Genomic DNA, 23,772 nt, shown 5'->3' on the forward strand with positions numbered 1-23,772 from the left:
ATTAGGAATTTTACCTAAACATATAACAAATTTTAGCTCAAAAATAAATAAATAAATAAATAAAATCAAACAAATGCTTCATCTAGTTCATATAAATTTAGACAAAATAAGTTTAGGTAAATTACTCAAAAAAATGTTTCATACAATTTCAGATAAAATCACACATGATATAGTGTAGAGTGCTAAAATAATCAGCAACTAATTGGTAATCTATTAAACTATTAATGCAGAGACAATAAGTCAAAATAAATAATAAAATTGACTTTACTTGGGCATATTGTCGAACATTTGGTGTGCATGGCTGATTTGAAGCTATATTAATAACTCAGGTTAAGGTGTTTTCTAGGCGAGCGCGAGGCTGCTGGCCTCCCGCCATTGCCGAGGGTATGGCGGCTAGATTGGCGCACAGGTTTAACTTCAAGCACATTATCCTCGAGTCCGACTGCAAGGATGTCATGTCTCGCCTAGCAAAAGGTTTAATCTACCTAACAGAGTTACAGATTTGGATACTATCTTAGAAGATGTATAATAGTGGCTAGTCAGAACTCAAAAGGAGTAGTTGTTTTGTTTACCTGTTCTAATACGTTAAAATTCAGTCCAGTTTAGTTCAGCTCCTAATTTCCTTCTCTTATAAAATATTTATTTCATTTCAGTTCAATTCAGTCAATGAGAACAGACCCTTTGCCATTAATAAAGCATAGGATGCTTAACTAATTCAAATTATGTTATTTTTTGATGTTCTATCTGATTTACCCTTTAGACTAATCCAGATTTAGAGATCAGTTTTGGGTGGTTGGGTTTCAGCCCCCTCCCAATTGATATTGTGGAGGATCGAACACGGGTCCTTCCTACCAAGTGCAGTTTCAATTATCAGTGCACCAACAACTAATTGGTAATTCAAAGTGCGTTATTAGTAGTGGGCTTAGTTTGTTATTTTAATTTCTATAAATTGTTACTTTGTACTCCGTATTGAGTAAAATAGAATTTGATTAATCAAATATTTATCTCTCATCTCTCTTTCTAGTTTCTAGTGTCAACATTTAGCTAGAGTTGTACACTTGTACCTTTTGGGATACACTTGTACCTTTTGGGATTAAACAAATCTGGGAGGAAGTATATTTCAAGGGTTGTGAGACAAAATAAAATGTCTCACAACATAAAATAATATAGCAAATGTACTAGCAAGAGGGAGAAAGGAAGAGAGAGATAGAGAGAGTGAAAAAAAGGTGAGGTAGGACCCACTTTTGGTGTCAGAAATGGTTTCACGTGCAAAAACGACAAAAAAAATTAGGACCACAACTACTGAGAGTATATTTTGTACCACTGAGGATTTTTATAAGTACCACTAAAACCACATTGAGTACCACTGGGAGTGTATTTTGTACCACTGAGATGTAATGGTATTATTTGACAACCTAATTAGACATTTGAACCTTTTTTTAAATACCACTAAAATTATATTTTGTTCCACTGAGAGTGTATTTTGTACCACTGAATCTAAAATGACAAAATTTAAATCCCGCATGAAATGACCAACCTACCCCTGCGAGACACTTTTAAATCTCTCTCAACCCTCCGTTTATATAACCTCCAAATCTGGGATACCAATGTACGTCCATCAGAGGTCTCCCTGTGTGTATTAAACTATTAATAGACAACTAGTTTGGGTTCGGGTGATGCCTCACATTATGTTTAAATATAAAATGAAAAAGATTACCTTGAGTTTAAATAATATCTTAGAACATTACCTTAATTACAAAGTTGAGATTATTAAAAGCGAATGACCTAAAGTTAGGGTTATTAAAACCAAATTTTCATAAATTAAAATATTACTTTATTTTTGGTATAAAATAGTCTTATCAATACTTTTGATTTTTTCAAATTTTAAGTCTCGGTTATGTAATTTTTATTATTATTTTATAGTTTCTCGAAAAATACTCATTTTATGTTAGATTAAAATTTTCACCTGTATATGCATTAGGAAATTTTGACTTTTACTACCAAAAAAAATCAAAAAATTGTTTTTTACCGCCAAAACTTCTAAAACTTTTATTTTACCACTAAAAAATTTTCTAAAAATTTTTTTTTACCACCAAACGTCAAGAAAACCATTAAATCTAACGGCTTATTAAAAAGATTTCCTTTGAATTTCGTGTGCAAAATACGTATTTCATAGGTTTAGGGGGGGCACTTTGGCCCTATGGGTCCAATTTGAGGTCAAAATTGACAAAAAATGATCGAAAATGCCTCGTTTGAGGTATTTTAGACACGCAAAAAGAGGCATTTCCGATCATTTTTTATCAATTCTGACCTTAAATTAAAGTTCTCGTAGGGCCAAAGTGCCCCCCAAAACCACTTAAGAGCATGTGTTTGACACGAAAATCGAAGAATTTAAAAAGTTTTGTTAGGTTTTTGACGACAGGTGGTAAAAAACAACTTTTAATTTTTTATTTTGTGGTAAAATAAAAGTTTTAGAAGTTTTGGTGGTAAAAAACATTTTTTTGATTTTTTTTTGTGGTAATAGTCAAAAAATCTTATGCATTATAGATATAAAAAAGCCAATTGTGTCTATATTATAATCATATTGCTATCATTTAAATTATGTAGTAGTCATATTCAAACGTCTGTATTAATAACAGAAAATATCATCAAAAAATTAGTAATCTAGAATAGCATTCTAATAATTATAAGTTCAAATTAGAAAATCAGCTCTTTCTATGTTTAACTAACTATTTACTAATCTGGATGTGAATGAGTCGAATTACTTTATCACTTAGTCGATCTATTAATGAACTCTTTCTTCAGGAATTGTGGAAGATATATGGTCTATTTCCATTAATTTATTACATAATGCTGTTATTACTTCAACTCATATCCCTCAAACAGTGAATCCCGCTCTAATTATTGCTTCAAATTAATTAAAATACATGCATTAAGATACGAAGGTTTTAGAATTTGAAAACTAAATGTACCTATCATGGTGCTTCTTGTCGCAACTCGCAAGTGTTCAATCTTAAATCTTCGTTAGCTGTTTTAAGATAAAAACGAAAAAAATTAGACAACAATAGGCTTATTTTAGAAGTTGCAAATACAGTAGAAAAAAAAAAAAATTACATGTATATAAAAGTATGAAAAATATCAACACTTGGAAAACTAAATTGGCTTTAAAAACTTCGTACCTATATTAAGAAGATAAGCCTTGTGCCAAAGCTAGTTAATCTCACACATTAAAGAAGAAGAATTGCAAATTGCTATGGTATACTTATGCAATAGTAAAAGGTAGAGAAGTTTGATTCATATTTATCAGTCCAAAAGTCCAGATCTAATTTCGTAGTAATATTATAACAATTTTTATCCTATTTAAATATTTCATTTGTCTATGCACCTGTATAAAGTACTCGTTAACATGAATTAAACAAGATTGCACATGACTATATTATGTCTTATATTTAATAATAGGCACAAATTAGAAAGTTCTCTTATTTGATGAATAGGTAACGGATGGAATAACTAAGGGCCTGTTCACATTTACTTAATTTCAGTTCAGTTCAGTTCAGTTCAGCTCCAATCAGTTCAGTTCCAATCAGTTCAGTTCAGTTCAGCTATTAATTTCTCTCTCACATAAAATATTCATTTCAGCTCAATTCAGTTCAGTTCAGTTCCAATCAGTTCAGTTCAGTTCAGTTCAGTTCCAATCAGTTCAGTTCAGCTCAATTCAGTAAATATGAACAGGCCCTAATGATGTTAAAATTAAAAATGAGAACCAGATAAGTAGGTGGTGCAATGTAAGTTGTACTCCGATCCATACATTTTATTCATGTTCGTCAATAACTTGGTGTGATAATGGAGATAATTTATAAAAAAAATATACTGTGTCAACTGTATTATTGTGTTATAATGGAGATAAATTATCAAAAAATACTGTCTCAACGTATTAAGGTGTGATAAAAGAGATAATTTATAAGTTCAAAAACTTCTTGTAGTGGCGGATAACTATGTCAAAATTACTTTTCTTCCTTTTTTTTTATTTAAAAAAAAAGACTCTTTTAAATAGGTACCTGATCTTATTGGTCAGACAGCTTATTATGTGCAAGTATGCAACTGTGCAAGACTAAGGGTCCGTTCTCTTCATATAATTTTCAGTTTAGTTCAGTTCCAATAAGTTTAGTTCAGTTTTGTTCTACTCAGTTCAGTCAATTAGAACATACCCTAAATGCTAAGGACTAAGAAATAAGGGCTCAAGAATAGGTATAACAAAATTTTCAAGTTGTAAATCTTGTAATGGTCGAATTTGTAACTTAAAGGTAATAAATTCTCCCACCATCTCCATCAAGCTTGTTTGAATTTGGAACGTAGTACAACTAGTTAACAACTTAACAATCGAGTGATGAAGAGTATTGCCTTATTAATTGCAATGATTATGTAATAAACTAATAGAAAAAATATTAATTAATGTTGAAATCACATTATTAGTTTTTTTTAAAAACAAATTGCACTATTGGTTTTGTTACTATTGATGAGACAAATTTGGAGGAGTGTGAGACCATGTGCAGCAATCTCATACAGTAGTAGCTAACTAGCGATTAGGCATTGACTATTGAAAAGTTTAGTGGGTTCTCACCAAAAAAAAAAAAAAAAAGTTTAGTGTGTTTGGATTTGGGTTGGGTTTATCAGTTTCGGGTTATAATGGGTCGATTTATAACGGTTCGAAATGATTTACAGGTCGATTTGGGTTGGTTTTGAAAATTAACGGATTTGTTTGGTTTGGTTTTTTTTTTTTTTTACGCGATTTCTATTTGGGTCGGATCCTAAACGGGTCAAGTTGTAATCGATTCGGGTCTTAATCAATTTGGGTTGATCTGGGTCGGTTTGAAAACGGTTTAGCCAGTTTAAAGTGGGTTTTGGATCAAAACAATTCGGTTCCTAATCGGGTCGAGTTATAATCGATTCGGGTCATAATCATTTTGGGTTTAACTGGGTCATCAATTTGAAAATGGGTTTCGGTTCAAAACAGACCGGGTAAAATCGGTTCTGGTCATTATCGGTTCAGAACTTAATCGGTTTGGATTGAACTTGGTTGATTTGATAACGGGTTTACCCAATTTGAAGCGAGTTTCAGTGCAAATCATATAGGTTAAATCGAGTTGGATCAGTGTCGAGTCGGGTTAATCAGATAATTGGTACGAACGGTTCTTATTATAATCAAATAAAGTCATAAATAAGTTGAATGTATCGAGTAATAGGTTGAAACGAGATCATATTATAAACATACTGGGTTAGGGGTTGTAAACGACTTAGTCAAATGGGTTACGGGTTGGCAACGGTTCAGTCTCAACGGGATACAGGTCGTAAACAGTTTGGTCTCAACGGGTTACGGGTTAAAAACGGTTAAGTTACAACAGGTTACAGGTTATAAATGGTTCGGTCACAACGGGTTACGGGTTGGTACGGTTCAAGTTTATCGAATTTTGTCGGGTTTAAACGGTTTTTTGTTTGAAATGGGTCGGGTTACTATTCGGTTCAGACGTAATCGGTTCAGGTCGTTTTCAGTTTCAAGTTGTAACGGTTTGTCTTGATAACGGGTTTGGTTAGTAACAATTCGCACAAATTTCGGTTTAGTTCAGTTTTAGGTTGAAAAAAATTGGGTCAAGTCGGTTTTCGATTTCCAAAAAACGGGTTTTTAACGCTTCAGTTTCTTTTTGAATCGATTCGAAACAGTCAGATTTAACGGTTCTATTTAAAAACTGATAGCTCTAATGATTTGTAATTAGTAGTATTTTTGTACATATGTACTTGATGTATTGTCATAGAATAAGAAAGTTTTTGTTGTATTCAACTTAACTAAAAGCAAATACTAGTATGTCAAAAATAATAGAAAATAATCATGTAAAAAGCAATTATCAAATACTAGTATATAATGTTGTTTACAGAGGTTACTCGGTCAATTTACAAGGGTTATTTCGTTAGTGTTATATGGGTTACTTGGTCAGTGTTATATGGGTTGCTTGATCAGTATTATAGAGGTTGTTTTGTTCTTTTACAATCGGCCACATGGCGTGGCTAATTACACACAAAATGCAATTCAAATAACACTTGGCAAATCAACACTAGTGGTTTAAGTTGTCATGGAGTATGATACTCCATACACAAACAGAAAAAGGAGGCAGAATCGCCATGGAGGTTGGACACCTTAAACATAAGGATAATCATGGCCCGATTTAATGCACTTTGGATCTCATGCTACATCAACCTGCAAAATTGCAATTGACTAACCGCACCAAACTGCGAGTATAACCAAATTGACTAATCATAGATTTGATCATTTTTGTACACTTCACTACAATTTTCAAAACATAAACCGCAGCAAATCACAAAAAAATTCTGAACAACCCTACTTAGACCTACGTGAAAGTGATAGAAAGGAAAAATATTATGCTTTGCTAAGGTTTCTTGTAGGCTCTGATACCAAGATAATATTTTAGGGTAAACAAACTCATTATGAGTGAGAGTCGATGCTCATGTAAGTATATAAGAGAGTTTCCTACATTTTAGATTAATTGTAATACTTCTTTACATGATAACGGTCTACTTTTATTTACATTTCTTTGACTCTCTGCAACGAGCTCCACTTTTGGTTTGATCTTAACCCTATGTTAAAAAACATGTACTCCGTATTAGGCCTAGTAGGATTAATCCAAAATGGAGAAACATAGACAATATTTAGGGGTACATTTTTAGGGATAGCCGGATGTATTAGATAATAATCCATATCATTTTCCACAATATTTTTACTAAATTAAATATGATTAATATTAGTAGGTAAAAAGTCATTGGATTAATCTCAATTCATATTTTCATGAAAATATTTTTAATGTCTCGATCTTTTTCAAGGAAGAACACTTGACTACTTGGATGATAATGTATCCGGCTATCCTCTAACATGAAGTGATGTAGTAAATTTAGCAGCTGTAAAAATTTACCATTACTAAAGGGTGGAGAAGGCAAAAAAGTGTCTGGATGAAAGGGAAGACTAGAAAAACCTTTGTTGAAGACCTAAACATCAGGGATGATATGAAGAATGAAGCAACTTGACAAAGGAGAATATATCTAAATTAAAGATTTTCTACTCCATATTTCATTTTCTCAGAGTTGAATCATCAAAGTGCCTAAGAGATACTATTGCCAAAAAGACAAGTTCGAAGTGTATAACTAGTTAGTGTGCTGCAAGATTTTACATATTCTAACTAGAAATGACATAATAGCAATTCTAAACGTCTCAAACAGTCAAGATCAGAAGCAAAATCAAGATAAACAGAACTTAGAAATAAAAATAGCAATACATCACAAAATTTATCTCACTAGATAAAGGGGAAAAAAAAAAAAAAAAAAAAAAACCGAAAAGTTGGAATTTAAATGTGTACAAAAAGAAATAAACCATTAGATATTATTGCTTACGGAATAATAGTCGGTCTACATTAAGAAGGCATCACTAAGAAAGTCAAAAGATTCAATTGGTGCGTGAATAATGCTAACTCATCAAGGTATAGCTTAGCTCAGAAGTTTACATGTTTGTAACATTGCAGGATTAACTCAAGCTACTCTTCAGATCTCCAAGGACTCTAACCCTCCATTTTTTTGGTTTTTCTTCTTTTTTTGATGCGAGAGGGGGTGTTTGAGATATGAAAATAATGGCAATTCAATCTATTGTGTAGTCCATATATAATAACCACTAAATTCCAAAATGTTGTAAAAATCTAGGTACAAAAAACATTGCTGCTCACCAGAATAATTTGTAATAATGCCACAATGTATGGTCTTAAATTACGTCAATCTACTTCCATGTCATCTCTTTTGCTTCTGTGATCAGAATGCATATTATCCTCAGGCTTACCGTGACAACCTTTTGAGTTCACTTGCCTAAAACACATCCTGTCAAACATTCAAGAATTAGCAATATGTTAATATAATTAGAATACTTCCAACCAGAAATAAATAGTAAAAGTCTGCATTCTGTAGCCAGACAGCCACAATTAAGTTGATAAGCAACACCTGAAAGGCACTTCTCCATGCCGTTAAAAGGGTTGCACATACAAATAACACAGACAGTACATAAGAGATATGGCAACAAAAACATTACTCTCGAAGGGTTTTTGTTAATTCTTCAACATCACTTGACCATATCACTGGATCAATGTTTTTAGGCAGCGAAGCCTGCTCCTGAAGTTTATCTTTGAGCCATTGTTCACATTTATTGCATTCAGCTAGTAACTACAAAAGAAGAAAGGAATATATATATATTATAAGATGTATAGCCAGAGCTCATTGCTTAATCAAATCCAAATATTATAAATTACTATAAATATTAATCAAATCAAGTAGCATACATCTTCTCGTTCACTAGCTGGTATAGCAGCTGTGTGGCACTCCTTTATTACTTGAAGTAAATTACTCACTGCTTGAGGTCGGGCCTCTTCTTCCTTGCATCGAACTTCAATTGGATCCACCATCTACAATTACCCAAATGAATTCAGTACATTACTATGATTCGTATAATGTTAGATTCGATATCAATCTACAAATTACCTGTTTAAGATCCTGCAGCCTCTCAGCATAAACATGAGCAGATTCGTCATCTCCATCGTCATAAAGCCAGTCCTCTGTCTGCTGCAAATGCTTACAGATATGTTCCTTTTCTGACTCAGCAGTGAAATCCTTGTACGTACTCAAAATCTATGCAAATATGGAACTTAGTTATTGTCTTGCAGACAGGGAAAAAGATTGAAAACAAGAATTGATCAAGATAACTAAAGTTAAAGAAAAAGTACAAAAAGGACCAAGAGGCAGGATCTCTATTCTCTACTGAGGTGAAGTCAATGAATTAATGTGCTTGTTTAGTTGCCCCTAATTGACATGGCCCACATAGGCAATGACAACTCATAGGAATGCATGTCACTTCTTTGGTTAACATGTATTGATCAATCAAAGCCTTAATCCCATAAGTGGGGTCAGCTACATGAACCAAAAGTGATTATTCCGTACATCCACAAAAATCTTCCTCCTCCATCCCTTACGATCAAATACCTTATCCTCATGCAAATCCATTTGCTTTTTATGCTTCCAACTCCTTCCAACCAAGTCATTCTCGGTCTACCTCTACCTCATTTAAGCTCTACATGAAATTTGCAAACTGGAAGTTGCAACTTCTTGGGATTTTGACATTCCCACATGTGGGAAGTTACTTACCCAACGTCCCAACATCCACCTAGTACCCCATCCCCATGTGTTTGCACTCCCATGAATTGTAAACTCCCTGATGTCACCAAAATAAGTTCAAGCAATTTCCTAGGAGGGTTAGAAGGAAAGTCACTTCCATAGCAATTAGTTTCCATTACAATCAAACAAGCACTAAAAATATGTTTACACTCTTTTCACTAAATCACACAATCTTTGATTAATTTCCAATACACCATCTTCCGAAGTTTCTTATTCATCCTTCCTTTGTAACTAAGATAGTCTTTTGGCCAAGATTCTGGGACCTAAAAGCTGAAACTAGGCAAACACAAAACATGGTAGGTACTTTTACTTCTTGAAAAGCCCTAAATTCAAAAGGGGATTATAAAAAGATAAATTTGTCAGAAACAACCTTTTAAAGTGTCCACTTTACTAAAAACAACCTTTTAAATTTTTTTTTGCAACTTCAGACCACATTATAAAATTTTTTTATCAAAGACAACCAAATGCTACTTTCCGGCGTTGACTCTATTTTTCCCGATGTTGACCATTAGTGTGCAACGCACATGACCTCGTATATTGCTTAATACACCAATTTTCCCTCCATTCACTCGTACAAAAAGAGGGATGAAAGAGAAGCAGGGGTTTTAATAGGAGTTAATTGGAGGGGAAAAGGGGTGTATTAAGCAATATAGGAGGTCACGTGACTCGCACACTCGTGGTCAACATCGGGAAAAATAGAGTCAACGCCGAAAAGTAACATTTGGTTGTCTTTGATAAAAAAATTTTATAATGTGGTCTGAAATTGCAAAAAAAAATTTAAAAGGTTGTTTTAAATAAAGTGGACACTTTAAAAGGTTGTTTCTGACAAATTTTCCTTATAAAAAAATAAAAAATAAAAAGCAGCTCCAAATAACACCCTGAAACAGTATATCGGGAAGCTCCCAATTTACGAAGAAAACACTTGCCCCACGACTTCAACGGTAGGATGGGACTCCTCATGTACCCAATGCCACTCTGTTCCTAACATTTTCAAAATTAACAGTAAATCCAATCGTATCAACCATAGATGACAGGCTGACAGCAAGTGAGGATTAAGAGGGTAGAGATGACAAGTGAACAGGAAGTGAAAAGAGAGATGGAAAGAGTTCAATGGATTTGATGGTTGGTAGCCATAATTTGGCTGCTGCTTATGGCAATTGAAATGTAAGAAAAATTTGAGATGAGACGGGCTTTTTCTTGATATCTTCTATGATTAGTAAGGGGAAGACCAGAAGAGGCAGAGGACATAGCATGTAACCAATAAAGAAGGAACAGAAACAGTAGTCTGATGTGTAGCTTACTCTCTCTTCTTACTCAATTCATTATAGGCTGCTCATCACAAAACTTTTGCTTATTTGTCAGAAGTTCCACTGCTCGCTTGGACGTACAAGGATGATAAGTGATGCTAGACCCACATGTATTGAAGGGAAAGAGAAACCTTTATAGAAGCAAAAGAAATGCAGAGATTGAAAATCCCTACCTTATTGCGGGTTTCGTATACATAAGACTCCAGGGCATTTTTCTTCTCTTTAGCTTGTTCAACCTTACAATCTTGCTTGGTCAGTTCAGCTTCCTTCTCCATAGCTTTAAGAAGCTCTGCCTCATTTAAGTGTCCACAAACAACCTCGCTAATTGGTATAGGTAGCCGAGTCATGGCTTTACCCTTTCTATTGTGGCTCTGCAAAAAGACCAAATGTTATCTTAGCATTTTTTTTTTGGGAAGAGATAGAAGTTCCAGTTGAAATATTGAAATATCTTTATGCTGGCTATGAATGTTACAGCAAACATTATTACAGGTCAAGATGTGAGCAGCCTAAGCCTTACCGGTCAATACTAGTAAATATTATGTATACATTTAAATTCTCCAATTCTATATAGCTTGAAAAATAAATTGTGCAAGTTTGACCCATAATGTAAACTAAGATATTCACAGTGGGACATGGGATTACTTAACATTCTTAAAACAAATGACAGCATGTTTCATAATAGATAGTCACTCCAACCTAACATAAAAGGCACAAGCAACTGTGTGGTCAAATTTTAAACCTGAACCACCCCGTTTCCCAAAAGTTTTTTACAGTTACTGTTTGCACGATGTGGTAAGTGGGTGTACGAAAAAAGGTGGATAAAGAAAGATTGTGTGTGTGGAAGATGTAAACATTGTGGGGTAACAGGGATAGGTAGTAAAAAAAGCTTGCCAAAATTAGAATTAAAATAATGTGTATAAGACTTCCATTAAAACGTAAAGTGTAAAAAACTTTCAGGGTAGTAACTATTATTATATACAACTACATCAAAATCTTAGAAAAGTACCCTATAAAACCAATTCACATATACTAATTACACATTAGAGCTAAATACAAATTACAGTATATTGGTAGTATACAATAACAAGATAACGTTACACATCAAATTGTTTTGAGATTAAGGTAATAACAATATAGCCGCTAATATCATGATCCAATATTTGGTGTAACCGTGTAAATGTCAACTCACATTGAATGCAGGCACTGGCTTAGGTGCAGAATATTCAGCATAATCTTCTGCATCACGAGATCCATAATCAGATTCAGCTTCCATCCTTTCTGAGGACTTGTCTGCACTCCTCAAAATTGGTTCATCCACATAAGCCCCTACAAGCTGATACAATGATATAGTCCATGATAAGTTAACATAGAATCCTCCAGAGTTTCAGGGGAGAGAGAGGGTAGATCCTAGCTCTACTGTCTCTCTCCTTCTCTCCCTCACATCCTATGAGCAGGAAGATATAGCTTCTCATTGTAATGGAGTATAAGTTAACAAAGTAGAATACTCACAGTGGCTGATCCTAAAGTAACAATCCCATGGAGAGTTAGATGAGCTTTAACCTTTATATAAGCAGTTTCAGCAGCCATGGGAAAAGGGCCAATCTGCAAAAGAGGGCAAAGAGAGAATTTCATCAAATGAAGTATTTAACAAATTCACCTAAGCCACAATATCCTCAGTTGAAAGTTCAAACATTTGGATGAAAATTTTAGTACAAGCAACACACTTCATGATAAAATAAATAGAGTACGAACAAAAACATCTAGAGGTTGGTAATGTCCTTTATCATGTACGAAAAATGTAAAAAAAAAAATGAGAAGACATTCATGTGATTCAAAAAGAACTGGCTATCTCATCATACACAAACCAAGTGGTCTCCATGCAGCTACATACCTATTAGTAGAAAGATGTCAGGGTTTCACTATGTGACTAGATAAAATAAAACTTTTTTCATCATCTAAAACTAAGCATAATGACACTAATGCAATATAAATCCATCATAAGAATGCTCAAGTGCCGCTAAAAATACTAATTAGTAGAGTTTGAGGGTTTAATTTCATTTCAGTGGTTCCACTAATACTGCAGGCATGATACTTAAATAAGCAACTAACCTAGATGAAAAGGCATAAAATGAGGCGGTCATGTACGATGGTTACAGCCAAAATGTTTCTCAATCCTAATAGGTTATGCTGTTATACGTATAACCAAGATACATCCATTCTATTGCAACAACTAAATACTTGCTAACCATCAGACTAAATTATATCCATTACCCCATTTCCTGAATTCATTTCTCCTCTTCACTTAATAGTCTGTCTTTTCAAAAACAAATCGAATGCTTATTTCATTAAAGATATTTAAAAAAAAAAATTCATGACTGCATCCGACAAACATAGGGGTAGGTAAGGTATTTCATAAACTCTAAGAAGGGTTGAAGCCAAAATCAGTTGCAGGATTTTCAGCCACAGCACATGGACAAAACGCTAACACATACGAACATACCCTACTCATCATTTGAAGATAATTTCACTAAGGATAATAGTTTAGCATGTAAGCTTTGCTACACGTAATTGCATGTTTAATTTGGCAGAGCATGAAGACGGATATAAAGAATTAGACATTAGAAGTTAATCTGCCGAGTGGCAAGTCTAAAAACACAATATACCATCTAGCAGATCCAAAAGACAAGGGCATCACTGACTATAACCTATAACCTTTAGCACTATAACAGCTACTAAAATTTAAACTTGAGATTACGAATCCTAAAGTTGCAGCCAACTAGCCAAGCATTGAAAAAACTTTTACATAATGTGAAGCAGAATTCAGATAAGTGCGTAGCACAAAACTACAGATCTACGTTTCTGCGGCTAAATTATAAGTCGAACCAATAAACTATTCATAAAACAATTGTGCTTTGTGCATGATAGATTATATTACTTCCTTTGTTCTAAAATTTTCTGTATAATTTAGCCATTTGATTATTAGGAATCTCTAAAACGTCTTTAATCAAAAATATCTTTAGTTACGTATTGATGAAAGATATAAAAATTTATCTTCTTAAAAACATATTGAAACCAATCAAATAAGATTCCACATGATAATTTTTTTACTTACTCCCTATGTTCCTTATGTTGATAGTAGAGAGAGATTAGCATGTGGGTCATGTGTAAGATAAAGTAGGAAAGAGAGTGTTGCACGTAATGTTTAATATGATAAGGTATGAAAGAGAGTGTTGTATATGGGGTTCATGCATAGATAAGAATTATTAAAAAAAAAAAAAAAAAAAGGGTAGGAACAAGGAAGCTGCTTGAATAACATGGGATAAACCTAGCCAATATAGGAATAAAGTATAGTGCAACTTGTAACCAACAAAAAGAGCACATATAGTTGATGAGCTTATATAATCTTATCTTATATAAACCTAGTAGCCCTTACCTTAACTAAACTTGTCATCCCTTATCTAATCTTATTAACAATTAATATCTTATGCTTCCTCCGTTCCATTTTACTTGCAATAATTTGACTTTCACGTTTGCCAATGCATAACTCCAACCACTAATATATTTATGTTTAAGAAAATATTATAAAAAGTTGATATTATAAATACATATATTGAAACGAATCTAACAAGATCCCACTTGAGTACATAAGGCCTTACATATCAATCACTAAAGATGGTCAAACTGGAAAATATTGTAAAAAGTTGATATTATAAATACATATATTAAAACGAATCTAACAAGATCCCACTTGAGTACATATGTGAATAGTGGAAAGTGTCAAACTATTGTGAGTGATACGGAATGGGGGAAATATTAATTTATTATAGGCCTTATTTAACCTTATACGAACTTATTAGCCCTTGTCTTATCTTATTAGAACTCATAAATAATTGTATTATCTACACTTATTAGTCCTTACCTTATTTGAACTCATTAGCACTAACCTTATTTAGAATAAACTATTTCAATCTTATTAGACCATCTCCGATGGTGAGACTCAAGTTTGAGTATTGAAATACAAAATGAGTTGTTTTTTACCTCCAATGGTAATACCATACCCACTTCTCAATTTAGCAACTCATATGAAGTCTAAATTCTCAATGGTGAGATTTTCTAAATATACAAATATCACTTTCAATTTATGAGCCATCAATTATTATAAGATTAAAAAATAATATAAAAAAAAAGGTAAAACTTAAATAAATTACAAAATATATCAGAATATTGACAAGGGCCCACACTTTTTGTCAGATGAGACTCAAAGTTGAGTATCTAAACTTAGCAACTTTCTTTTGGAGTTGCTAAGTTTAGATACCAACTTATTGGTATACATTGCAAAAAATACTCTCTCTCCTAAAAATACTTACTTGAGTCTCACCATTGGAGAGGGTCTTAGACCTTAAATAAGTGAAATAAGATGGAAAGAACAAAGTCTTAGTGGAACAATAAGGTCAAAGTTGTGATGTTTGACTTTGAAACAGAAATTGAAGTTTTAGTGAAGAGCATAAATAAGTACACTTAGTAAAATTACCAGCATAAATGACAATAGAATCAGACTCATACCTCGTGAAAAATATAACATTGATTGCACATCATTCAAGAAAAAAAATGGATTTCAATCAACCACATACCGTATATATGCTGATTCTTGGAGATACACCCGAAGGTAATTCATTTACATCAGCAAAAAAGGCTTCCAGCTGAAATTCACTACTTTTCTGCAACTTAAACACTTTCTCACTAGGGATTGGATGGCCTTTGGGAAATAATACACCATTTGGAAGTGCGTGTATTGGACCCTCATCAGGTATACGGAGCCCTATGGAAAATGGTAGTGAATCCTCCACCTACACATGAAAAGGTAAATCGCCAACTGGGTAAGTGCCACTGTCACGCGACAGAAAATCAGCTATGCACCTGATCAGAATTCAGAAGGCTTCTAATAGCCAAATCTAACGAAACACACAGGGCTTTGACCCAATACAAAAGTGTAAGTAAATAATAGTATATGTTTTAGATGCATGTCAATCAACCAAAACTATAACTTTTTTTGTTTTTGCATTGTATTCATTACAAGTATATATGAATTACTGTAAAACTTTACAAGGTCCTCATGAAAACAGATTCTTTGCATCCAGGGACGGTTACGTACACATTGACACACCCAGACTGTCCCCAAGGTAGATTCCTAAATCGATCAATTCTCATATCTACTATTATTCTCCCCATTTCTCATGGGTCACTTGCCAAAATGTCACATACTTACATCATTGAGCAATTATATCTCTTATCTCTCTTTTAATGCATCTTTTTTGGTAGCTACTGCTTTTCTTTTCTCATTAACACCCTTTCAAGTACTCTTAGCCCCCAGCATATTACTTACTGTTTTTGACATATCACTCAAATTTGCAGAGGAACCCTATAAGACCACCACTGAATTTCTGATGATTTCTTATTTTGAGGAAAGTGCAGACTACGAGTGTGTTTATTGAAAAAACTGTCTGACAACTATTAGCTTGAAATGGCTTCCACAATTAATAGTTATATTACCAGCATATGGTTTCACAGCTTTTACAGTTTAACCCACATAACTCCATTAAACTTATACTGGATGGCAAACTAGTTTCATAAGATTCAGTTTAGCATATTAAGTCTTTTGCATGAATTCAGCAGCGCATGAAAAACAAGATTACTTTACATAAGATTGAGTCTTGCATCTAGCGTTTCATATCCGTTATCATTAGTTGAACAGTTATTTTGGGATCAAAAGCAAAAAGGCAACATCAATAAATAGTATCTAGCTGCAAGTTTTCCAAAACAAAGGTAGGTGTAATCAGAAATGAGAGGGAAAACAACTCAACAAGAGCATCCCCCCACCAACCCCACACACAAAAGAAAACAAAAAAAATGGATAGGGAAGCAACCTGAATCAGGGTACCTAACTAAGATTGGAGAAGTTACAGAAACAAAAACAAGATGCTGACATTAGACCAAGCTTGAAACATTTCTACAGGTAACTAAAAAGGAAATTATGACTATTGAAACTAGAACTAGACTAACAATAGGGTGTTCTATCTGTTCATTCATGCTGCCAACAATAAGAAAAATAAATAAAATAAAAAGGGTACGTAATTAAACTTTGGGGAGTTAAATAAAATCAAATTGTAACTCAGCCAGAAGAATACATATATCTCTCTCAGATGAGCAAGTACATTTAAAAAACTTCATGAAATTGTACAAGGTTCTAATTGTCACCTTCCTAAGTTTCGATGGATGAGATATACAAATGGTTTACATGCTGAAAGCAACAAATTTCTTAAGGCAACATTCTTAAAAAAAACAAACAGAAATTATAAGCTACTAGTTATTGAATAAGCATTAAAGCATTTCCTCAAAAAAAACAAACAAACAAACAAAGAAAATAAGCATTAAAGCATGAGTGCCAAAATAGCAAAAACCTAAATTAAATAAAAATACAAACCTCGTAATCTTTAACACGGAAACTTGGACTAAACATAGCGCATTGCAGTGCACAACCACGAGCGACGCATTCACTGGCATTCAACTTCCGGCTTGGTTCTCTTCTGAAAACAGATGCTAATACTCTAGAAATGGCTGGAATTCGAGATCCCGAACCAACAAGCTCCACAGATTGTATCTTCTCTGCTGCCACACCGGCATCCGTCAGAGCCTTTTTACATGGTTCAGCTATTCCCTCCAACAGATTTGACGAGAATTTTTCAAATTCATCCCTTGTAATAAAACCCTTTACATCTTTCTCATCCATCAAGCACTCAATGTTCAAAGGTGCTTCAGGGTTTGCACTCAAGACCTTCTTCAATTTCTCACAAGCTGCCCGAAGCCGAATACAAGCTCGGCGGCTAGAATAAACATCAATATTATACTGTTGTTTAAACTGCGAAGCAAAGTGACGAAAGAGCACCTCATCAAAGTCTCTAGCCCCCAAGTTACTGTCGGAAGCATGAGAAAGTACTTTCATATGTCCAGGTTCAAATGAGACAACTGCGACTTGAGTATCAGAGTGCCCAATATCCACAAAGGCAACGTAGCATGGCCCCTTGTTGGAGAAATCTGTCTTGTAAACCCCATAACCAAGGGCGGTAGCTGTGCAGTCATGCAGCAACCTAAACGGTGTAAGACCTGCAATAGTTGCAGCATCTAGATAAAGCTTCCGTTGCAAATTAGTAAAATATGAGGGGATCCCAATCACACAGTCTTTAACAGGTGCTTCCAAACATTTCTCAGCTGTCTGCTTCAAATGTGAAAAAAGCATTCCCAACAATTGCACAGGTGTAAAGGTATGTTGTTTACCCAAGTACTGTAAATGAATCAGAATACCACCATCAGGACCTTCAGAAGTCTCAAACGGGAACATCCCCAAATCCTCCTGAACCTTGGGATGGTCATACCTCCGACCTATCAATCTTTTGACCTGAGAGATTGTTGACGTCGGATTCATGGTTGCAGAAGCAGCCCCTGCAGAGCCAAACAATCTCTGCTTCTCCCCAAACGACACCACAGCTGGTGTCTCACGTTTTGATTCTTCATTCAACAACACATCAATCCCCCTATGCTTCACAGCCGCAATGACACAGTTCTCGTTTCCAATATCAAAACCCACCACACTCATGTTGCGTAGATCTTACTACAATATCACCTAATACACAACAATCAATAACCCGGTTCAACACGACTTCCTCCTTGTAAAGAAACAGACGATTCCTTTCAAATTTCAGTAATCACGAATTAAATATAAACAATCATGAATTCATGATTCCATCAATCACATTTCCAAAACATGAAGCAATCACAATGCTCCATACTTCAATTAATAAACCAAATTTACCATTTATTAACATATCAACAAATTTAATCACTTCATCTACTCGCTCTCTTTCTCTCCCTTACCATAATCAAACAATTTCAAACAAATAACACTAAAATCATCACTTAATTGCGTTAAATTACAGGAAATTCAATAACAATAACACTAAAATCATCACTTGATTGCATTAAATTACAGGAAATTTAACGACAAATAACACTAAAACCACAGCAAAAAAAGAAGAAATTTATCTGCAGCAATTTAGAAACCAAAATTCATCAATTAACTTGCACTAGCTTCACAAATTACAACAATTATAATTTAAACAAACAAAATCATAAACAAGCTGAAATAATTAAAATGAAACTCAAATCAAACGAGAAAAAAGCAAGATATACCAAAATTGCTGAAATGCCGAAATTCGGAGAAAAGGAGCCCTAGAAATGGAGGGAGCAAATAACGATGAATTTTCACAGAGATTCAACTTTCTTAGTCAATTTAGATTTTGAATTTTCAAAGGAATTGCAAAATGTAGTGATGTGAAATTGATAAAATTCCAATTTTTGGAGTTTTTGGGTGAAGTTAAGAAGTAAACGTGCTTGAGAATCTTAAAAAATCCGAATTTGACGGAAAAATATTTATTGGAAAGATGAACAATGGCCTTTCATCTTCTTTCCTTCTTTTGTTTTTTGATTTGAATTACGAAAGGTGATGTTTTAATTGGTTTTGTGTTTGTGTGCCTTGGTTTGGTATTGAGCCAATTTGCAAAGTAAGCATAAAACGTTTGTGGGATTTCCACTAGACCACTAATCTTTGATAATTACTTAGAAAATTTGTTAAAAATAACACCACCTTTAGCCGGTTTTTCAAATAATAACACGATATTTTAATTATTTCAAAATAACACCACCTTTTACAAAGATTTGCCACAAATATAACAAAAAACCGGTAACCTGTTTTCCTGGTAATCCTGGAACACGCGTCCCAATCAGACTAGTCAGATTTTATTTTAAAAAGACCTAAACATTTAAAAAAAAATAAACCCCCTCTTCCACATTCCCGTCCTCCCTGCCCACCCCTTTCACCGGCATCCACCAGACCACCACCCCCCAGCAAGACCACCCACCTTGAAAACCACCTTCTCCCCGGCCCTCTTCCCAATTTCCGGTACCCCTCCCTTTCTCGACCCCCTTTCGGCACCCCCTCCCTTTCCCGACCCCTTTTTTTGGCACCCCTACCCTTCCCGACCCCTTTCCAGCACCCTCTTCATACCACCCCACCAGCCCAACCACCCTTTACTGCCGCCCACCAGATCACCACCTACCAGCCCGACCCCCTGCTTGCCAACCAACGCTAGAGCGCCGCGCCGACCATTGTCGCTCCCCGAACCGTCATCTCCCCCCCCCCCCCCCGAACCGTCGAATCCCCTCCCCCCTAAACCACCAAACATCTCGAAAAACCCCTTCCTCATCCCGATCTCAACCTTCCTCAGTCCCTCCATGACCACCACAGTACCTTTTTCGGCCCTATCCCCTTCCCGTGTACCTTTCTCGGCCCCTCCCCACGCCCTGGTTTTGGCCCCAATCCCCTTCCCACAACCCGTCAATTTCGTCGACCTTCTATTCCCCTACCTTGAATTATATGATGGATGTGGTGGTTTAGTTGCGACGGAACAAGGGTGGTTGGTACTGGTCGGAAAATGGAGGAAATAGGGAAGGGGAGGGTTGTGGGTGGGAGGCCGCAAATGGGGGCTAGGTTGGGGGTGGCTGGTGTTTTCTGGTGAATTATGGGGCTGGGCAGTGGAAGGGGGCTGGGTTGGAAGGGTGATTTTCTTCTTCTTCTTCTTCTTCTTCTTCTTCTTCTTTTTTTTTTTTTTTTTTTTTTTAATTTTAAGGTTTTTTAAAAAAAAAAAATTTATGTTTTTCTTTTATTTTAAAAATCAAAATTAAAAATAAAAAGAATCAACCAATGATATTGTGACACGTGTTATAAGTAACCTGTAAACCAGGTTACCAACCGGTTTTGTACCATTTTTGGCAAATGCATGTGAAGAGTAGTGTTATTCTGGAATAATCAAAAGGTGGTGCTATTATTGGAATACCAGCCAAAGGTGGTGTTATTTTTGACAAATTTTCCTAATTACTTTGTATCAACTTATCATGGAGTATTAAGAAGCACAGTAGAATAGTAAATTGCGTAATTGATATGATGTTTTGTTTATTTACTCTGTACTAGTTAAGAGTTATCTATATACTCGTAAAAAAAATTTAAAAAAAGAAGAAGAAGAAGAAGAAGAAGAAGTCACCTATATAAATAATGTTGTTGCGTAAGACCGTAGATGTTCCTCATCATACACATTGAAGATCTTGTTACGGTAGATTTGGACTTGATTTCAAAGTATTATCAGGCTTGTATAAGAAACTTGACCTAATCATGCAATGATCATGCATATATGATAAACTTGACCTAGATATGCAGATATGGATGCTTGTCACGATCTTTTTTTTTTTTTTTTTTTTACACTTGCTTGTCACGATCCTAACCACTTACAAGTATGTATAACTTCATTGCAAGTGATGAATATTTAAAACATAGGGATATGTATAATTTTAAACTAGTTGCTTGCATTTAAATATCTTAAGCATCTTTCCTAATAGAAATTTCAAGGAAATGTTTAAGGAGGGTGGTTGAAGACATACATAAGATAGCAAAGGGCATAAATTATTACTGATAACAATAGACAGGGAGTTTAGTATGTGGGAATATAAGTTTGAGAATTTAGGGTGGGCATGGGTAAGGAATTGTTGATTGGATATTCATAGAAATGTTGCAAATTACAATTGCATATCCCTTGTTTGGTCGAAGTAGAGAATAAGATTTTGTTTGGTTCAACTTATTTCGTATTAGTGCACCATGCAAGTTCTTATATTGGCAATATTGCAAATTTGCAATTGTTTTTTGTCTAATTCATGGGTTTATAATTATTAGTGTACCATGCAAACTCTTGTATTTTTGTCAGTACCTTTGTTTGATAACAAATCACTTCAAAATATGAATGAATAATATTCCACTGACAACCTTTAATTTGATTGGCTTCTTGTTCCTTAATTATACATCAATCATGAGTTGATCGGACCTTATGTACTTAGCACATTAGCACTCAACTTAACTCATTGAGTGTAAATGTGTAATTCCATGAATAAAGTGTTTAAAATGAAATTCCAAAATTACAGGTAGTATATGTAGTAATGTAGACACGCTATGTTTCAATAAAGGAACAAGAAAAAAATGTACACATTGAAATCATCTATTTTTCGTGTAGTTGACTAGTTGAGTATGATACTGGCTTGAGCACCACAATAAATAATATCTATATGAGGCCTGGCTAGACCAGCCCAATTAAAGGATCCATAACATATCTTGGGTTGGGTCTAATACTCTAATAGTTCAATGAAGACAAAATCGATTATTCAAGACTAAAGACAAAAATATTGGTTGTTTAGTAGCCTCGTTAGCATGACAAGTTAGGTTCTGAGGCAAAATCTGTCAGCCTTGCTACTTGTATATTTCCTCCAATTCTATTTAGTTGACGCGTTTGAATTAGACACATATATTAACTATTAAGGAGATGAGAGAGAAAGAGAGAGAGAGAGAGAGAGAGAGAATTGAAAAGCAAGTGGAGTAGCTTGTAAATGCAATGTAAAAAAGTTACCCCAAAAGGAAACGTGTCAACTAAAAAAAAAACTTCCTAAAAAGGAATACATGTCAACTAAAAAGAAACGGAGGTAGTATTTTTTTTTAATCTTGTTTCTATTTTTTTTTTTGCTTTGTTCTTACAGAGTAATAAATTATTTTAAAATCAATGGATAAAAATTACCTTAATTGTTAATCACAATGTCTTTCTAAAAGAAAATAATTGTCAATCATAATGAAGCACAAATTCAACTTGAAAAAGTACGTACAAGTATAATTTATGTCAATTGTATAATATCATCAAAACTCAATGTCGATCAAGACATGCTCCATAGCCTATTGACACTCCAATGACACAACTAGTCAACTACCATACGGAGTATGTTATTACATAACTCGAACTCTTATCATCTCACTAGTAAAAATACTAAGAACTTAATAAATGATCTACACTATTGAGCATATAGTGTACATTTCTCCACACCAACTCATCATGTCATGTGTCTAAAAAAATAAAAACCAAACAACATATTTAAGCAAATTGAGTATTAATACCCATAATTTGAGTATAAATTACTCATTTACTCGTATCATACACAGTGACACCAACACCAATTTATAAACACACTAAGGGGGTGTTTGATATAAATTCCGTAAACGGAATGGAAAGGATTATATAAGTAAGGGAAAGAGTAATGATACACGTTACCTTTGATATATGTTTGTTATCTTTATGGAATTGAAACAAGTTGAGGAGTTTATGATTGAGGAGGGAAACACAGTTTGTTTCCACTAGGTGGATAAGGGTAACAATTTGAGGAATTTTGTTACCATTTGGAAACGGTATTTGTTACTTGTAATTCATACCAAATTAATAGAAAGGAAAACACTTATTTGTTTACGTTTGCTACATTACAAATTTTCATACCAAACACCCCCCTAAAAAGCTTCATACAACTACATATATGATATGTCAGTACGCCACGTACAGATTGTAAGTATAATAGTACACCAAAATGTAAGATAGATGCTTACCGATCCCTCATGGAGTTTTTCAACTCTCACCCATACCAATATACCACTACCACCATGACAAAAAGATGAAACCTGTACAAAATGTCAGGCTCCCCAAATAAAACCCACCTCCAAGTATTAATTTGTGATGTCGGATCAGATCGATATTCGATATGATCAAAGTTGCAAGCTAAGATTGACATTAATTAAGCTAGCTGTTGCCTGCTGATAACTTGATCATCTAATTTTTTGGACAATAGAATTTAAGGTAACGTGCACCCAATTATGAGAATTAATCTTATTACCTGCCCTTTTTCTTTGTACTGTACATAACATTATAACAAAACGTCCGATTTCAGGGAATATCAGCAACAAACAACATTTATATTCGTGGAAATTTGGAATCAATCATATGAATACCAGTGATTAAGATAGCTAACTAGCTAGATTTGTACGACCCCAAGAGTTATTATTTCATTAATTTATCCGGAGTACAAAACATTACTATACACTACGTTATACTATTATTTCATTTCATTAATTAACATGATGTATCATATCTATACTATATATTAAAAGGCGTTCCTAATCAAGGATAAGAATCGAACTTGAGTCCCATTGAAAAATAAATAAGAAGTC

The 23,772-nt window shown here is 34.2% G+C and overlaps 1 protein-coding gene across 4 annotated transcripts; it reads right to left on the reverse strand.

Moving 5' to 3' along the window:
- Nucleotides 1–7,416: 7,416 nt before the first annotated feature.
- Nucleotides 7,417–19,155, reverse strand: LOC145611118 (heat shock 70 kDa protein 16-like). Of its 4 annotated transcripts, none has more exons than XM_081666359.1 (10): nt 18,825–19,155; nt 17,062–18,258; nt 15,212–15,427; nt 12,090–12,182; nt 11,770–11,913; nt 10,754–10,951; nt 8,584–8,730; nt 8,385–8,507; nt 8,138–8,268; nt 7,417–7,929 (listed from the first exon to the last, which is right to left on the reverse strand). In XM_081666359.1, exons 2-10 carry the CDS (start codon nt 18,229–18,231, stop codon nt 7,827–7,829), a joined length of 2,325 nt encoding a protein of 774 aa, XP_081522485.1. In that variant the 5' UTR covers nt 18,232–18,258; nt 18,825–19,155; the 3' UTR covers nt 7,417–7,826. The 4 variants fall into 4 exon arrangements, with proteins under 4 accessions (XP_081522485.1, XP_081522487.1, XP_081522483.1 ...); XM_081666361.1 differs by having other exon boundaries at nt 17,062–18,298; XM_081666357.1 differs by having other exon boundaries at nt 17,062–18,301.
- Nucleotides 19,156–23,772: the final 4,617 nt, after the last annotated feature.

This window comes from Chenopodium album, chromosome 24 (assembly GCF_948465745.1).
Source record: "Chenopodium album chromosome 24, dcCheAlbu1.1, whole genome shotgun sequence".
In the NCBI taxonomy this organism is placed as follows: Eukaryota; Viridiplantae; Streptophyta; class Magnoliopsida; order Caryophyllales; family Amaranthaceae; genus Chenopodium; species Chenopodium album.

Coding starts and splice junctions, on each gene's coding strand:
- LOC145611118 (XM_081666359.1), bottom strand. CDS start 18,231: ATGAGTGTGGTGGGTTTTGATATTGGAAACGAGAACTGTGTCATTGCG. Junction 11,914..12,089: donor TTACTTTAGGATCAGCCACT/GTGAGTATTCTA, acceptor TCATTGTATCAG/CTTGTAGGGGCTTATGTGGA. Junction 7,930..8,137: donor TTAACAAAAACCCTTCGAGA/GTAATGTTTTTG, acceptor AATGTTTGACAG/GATGTGTTTTAGGCAAGTGA.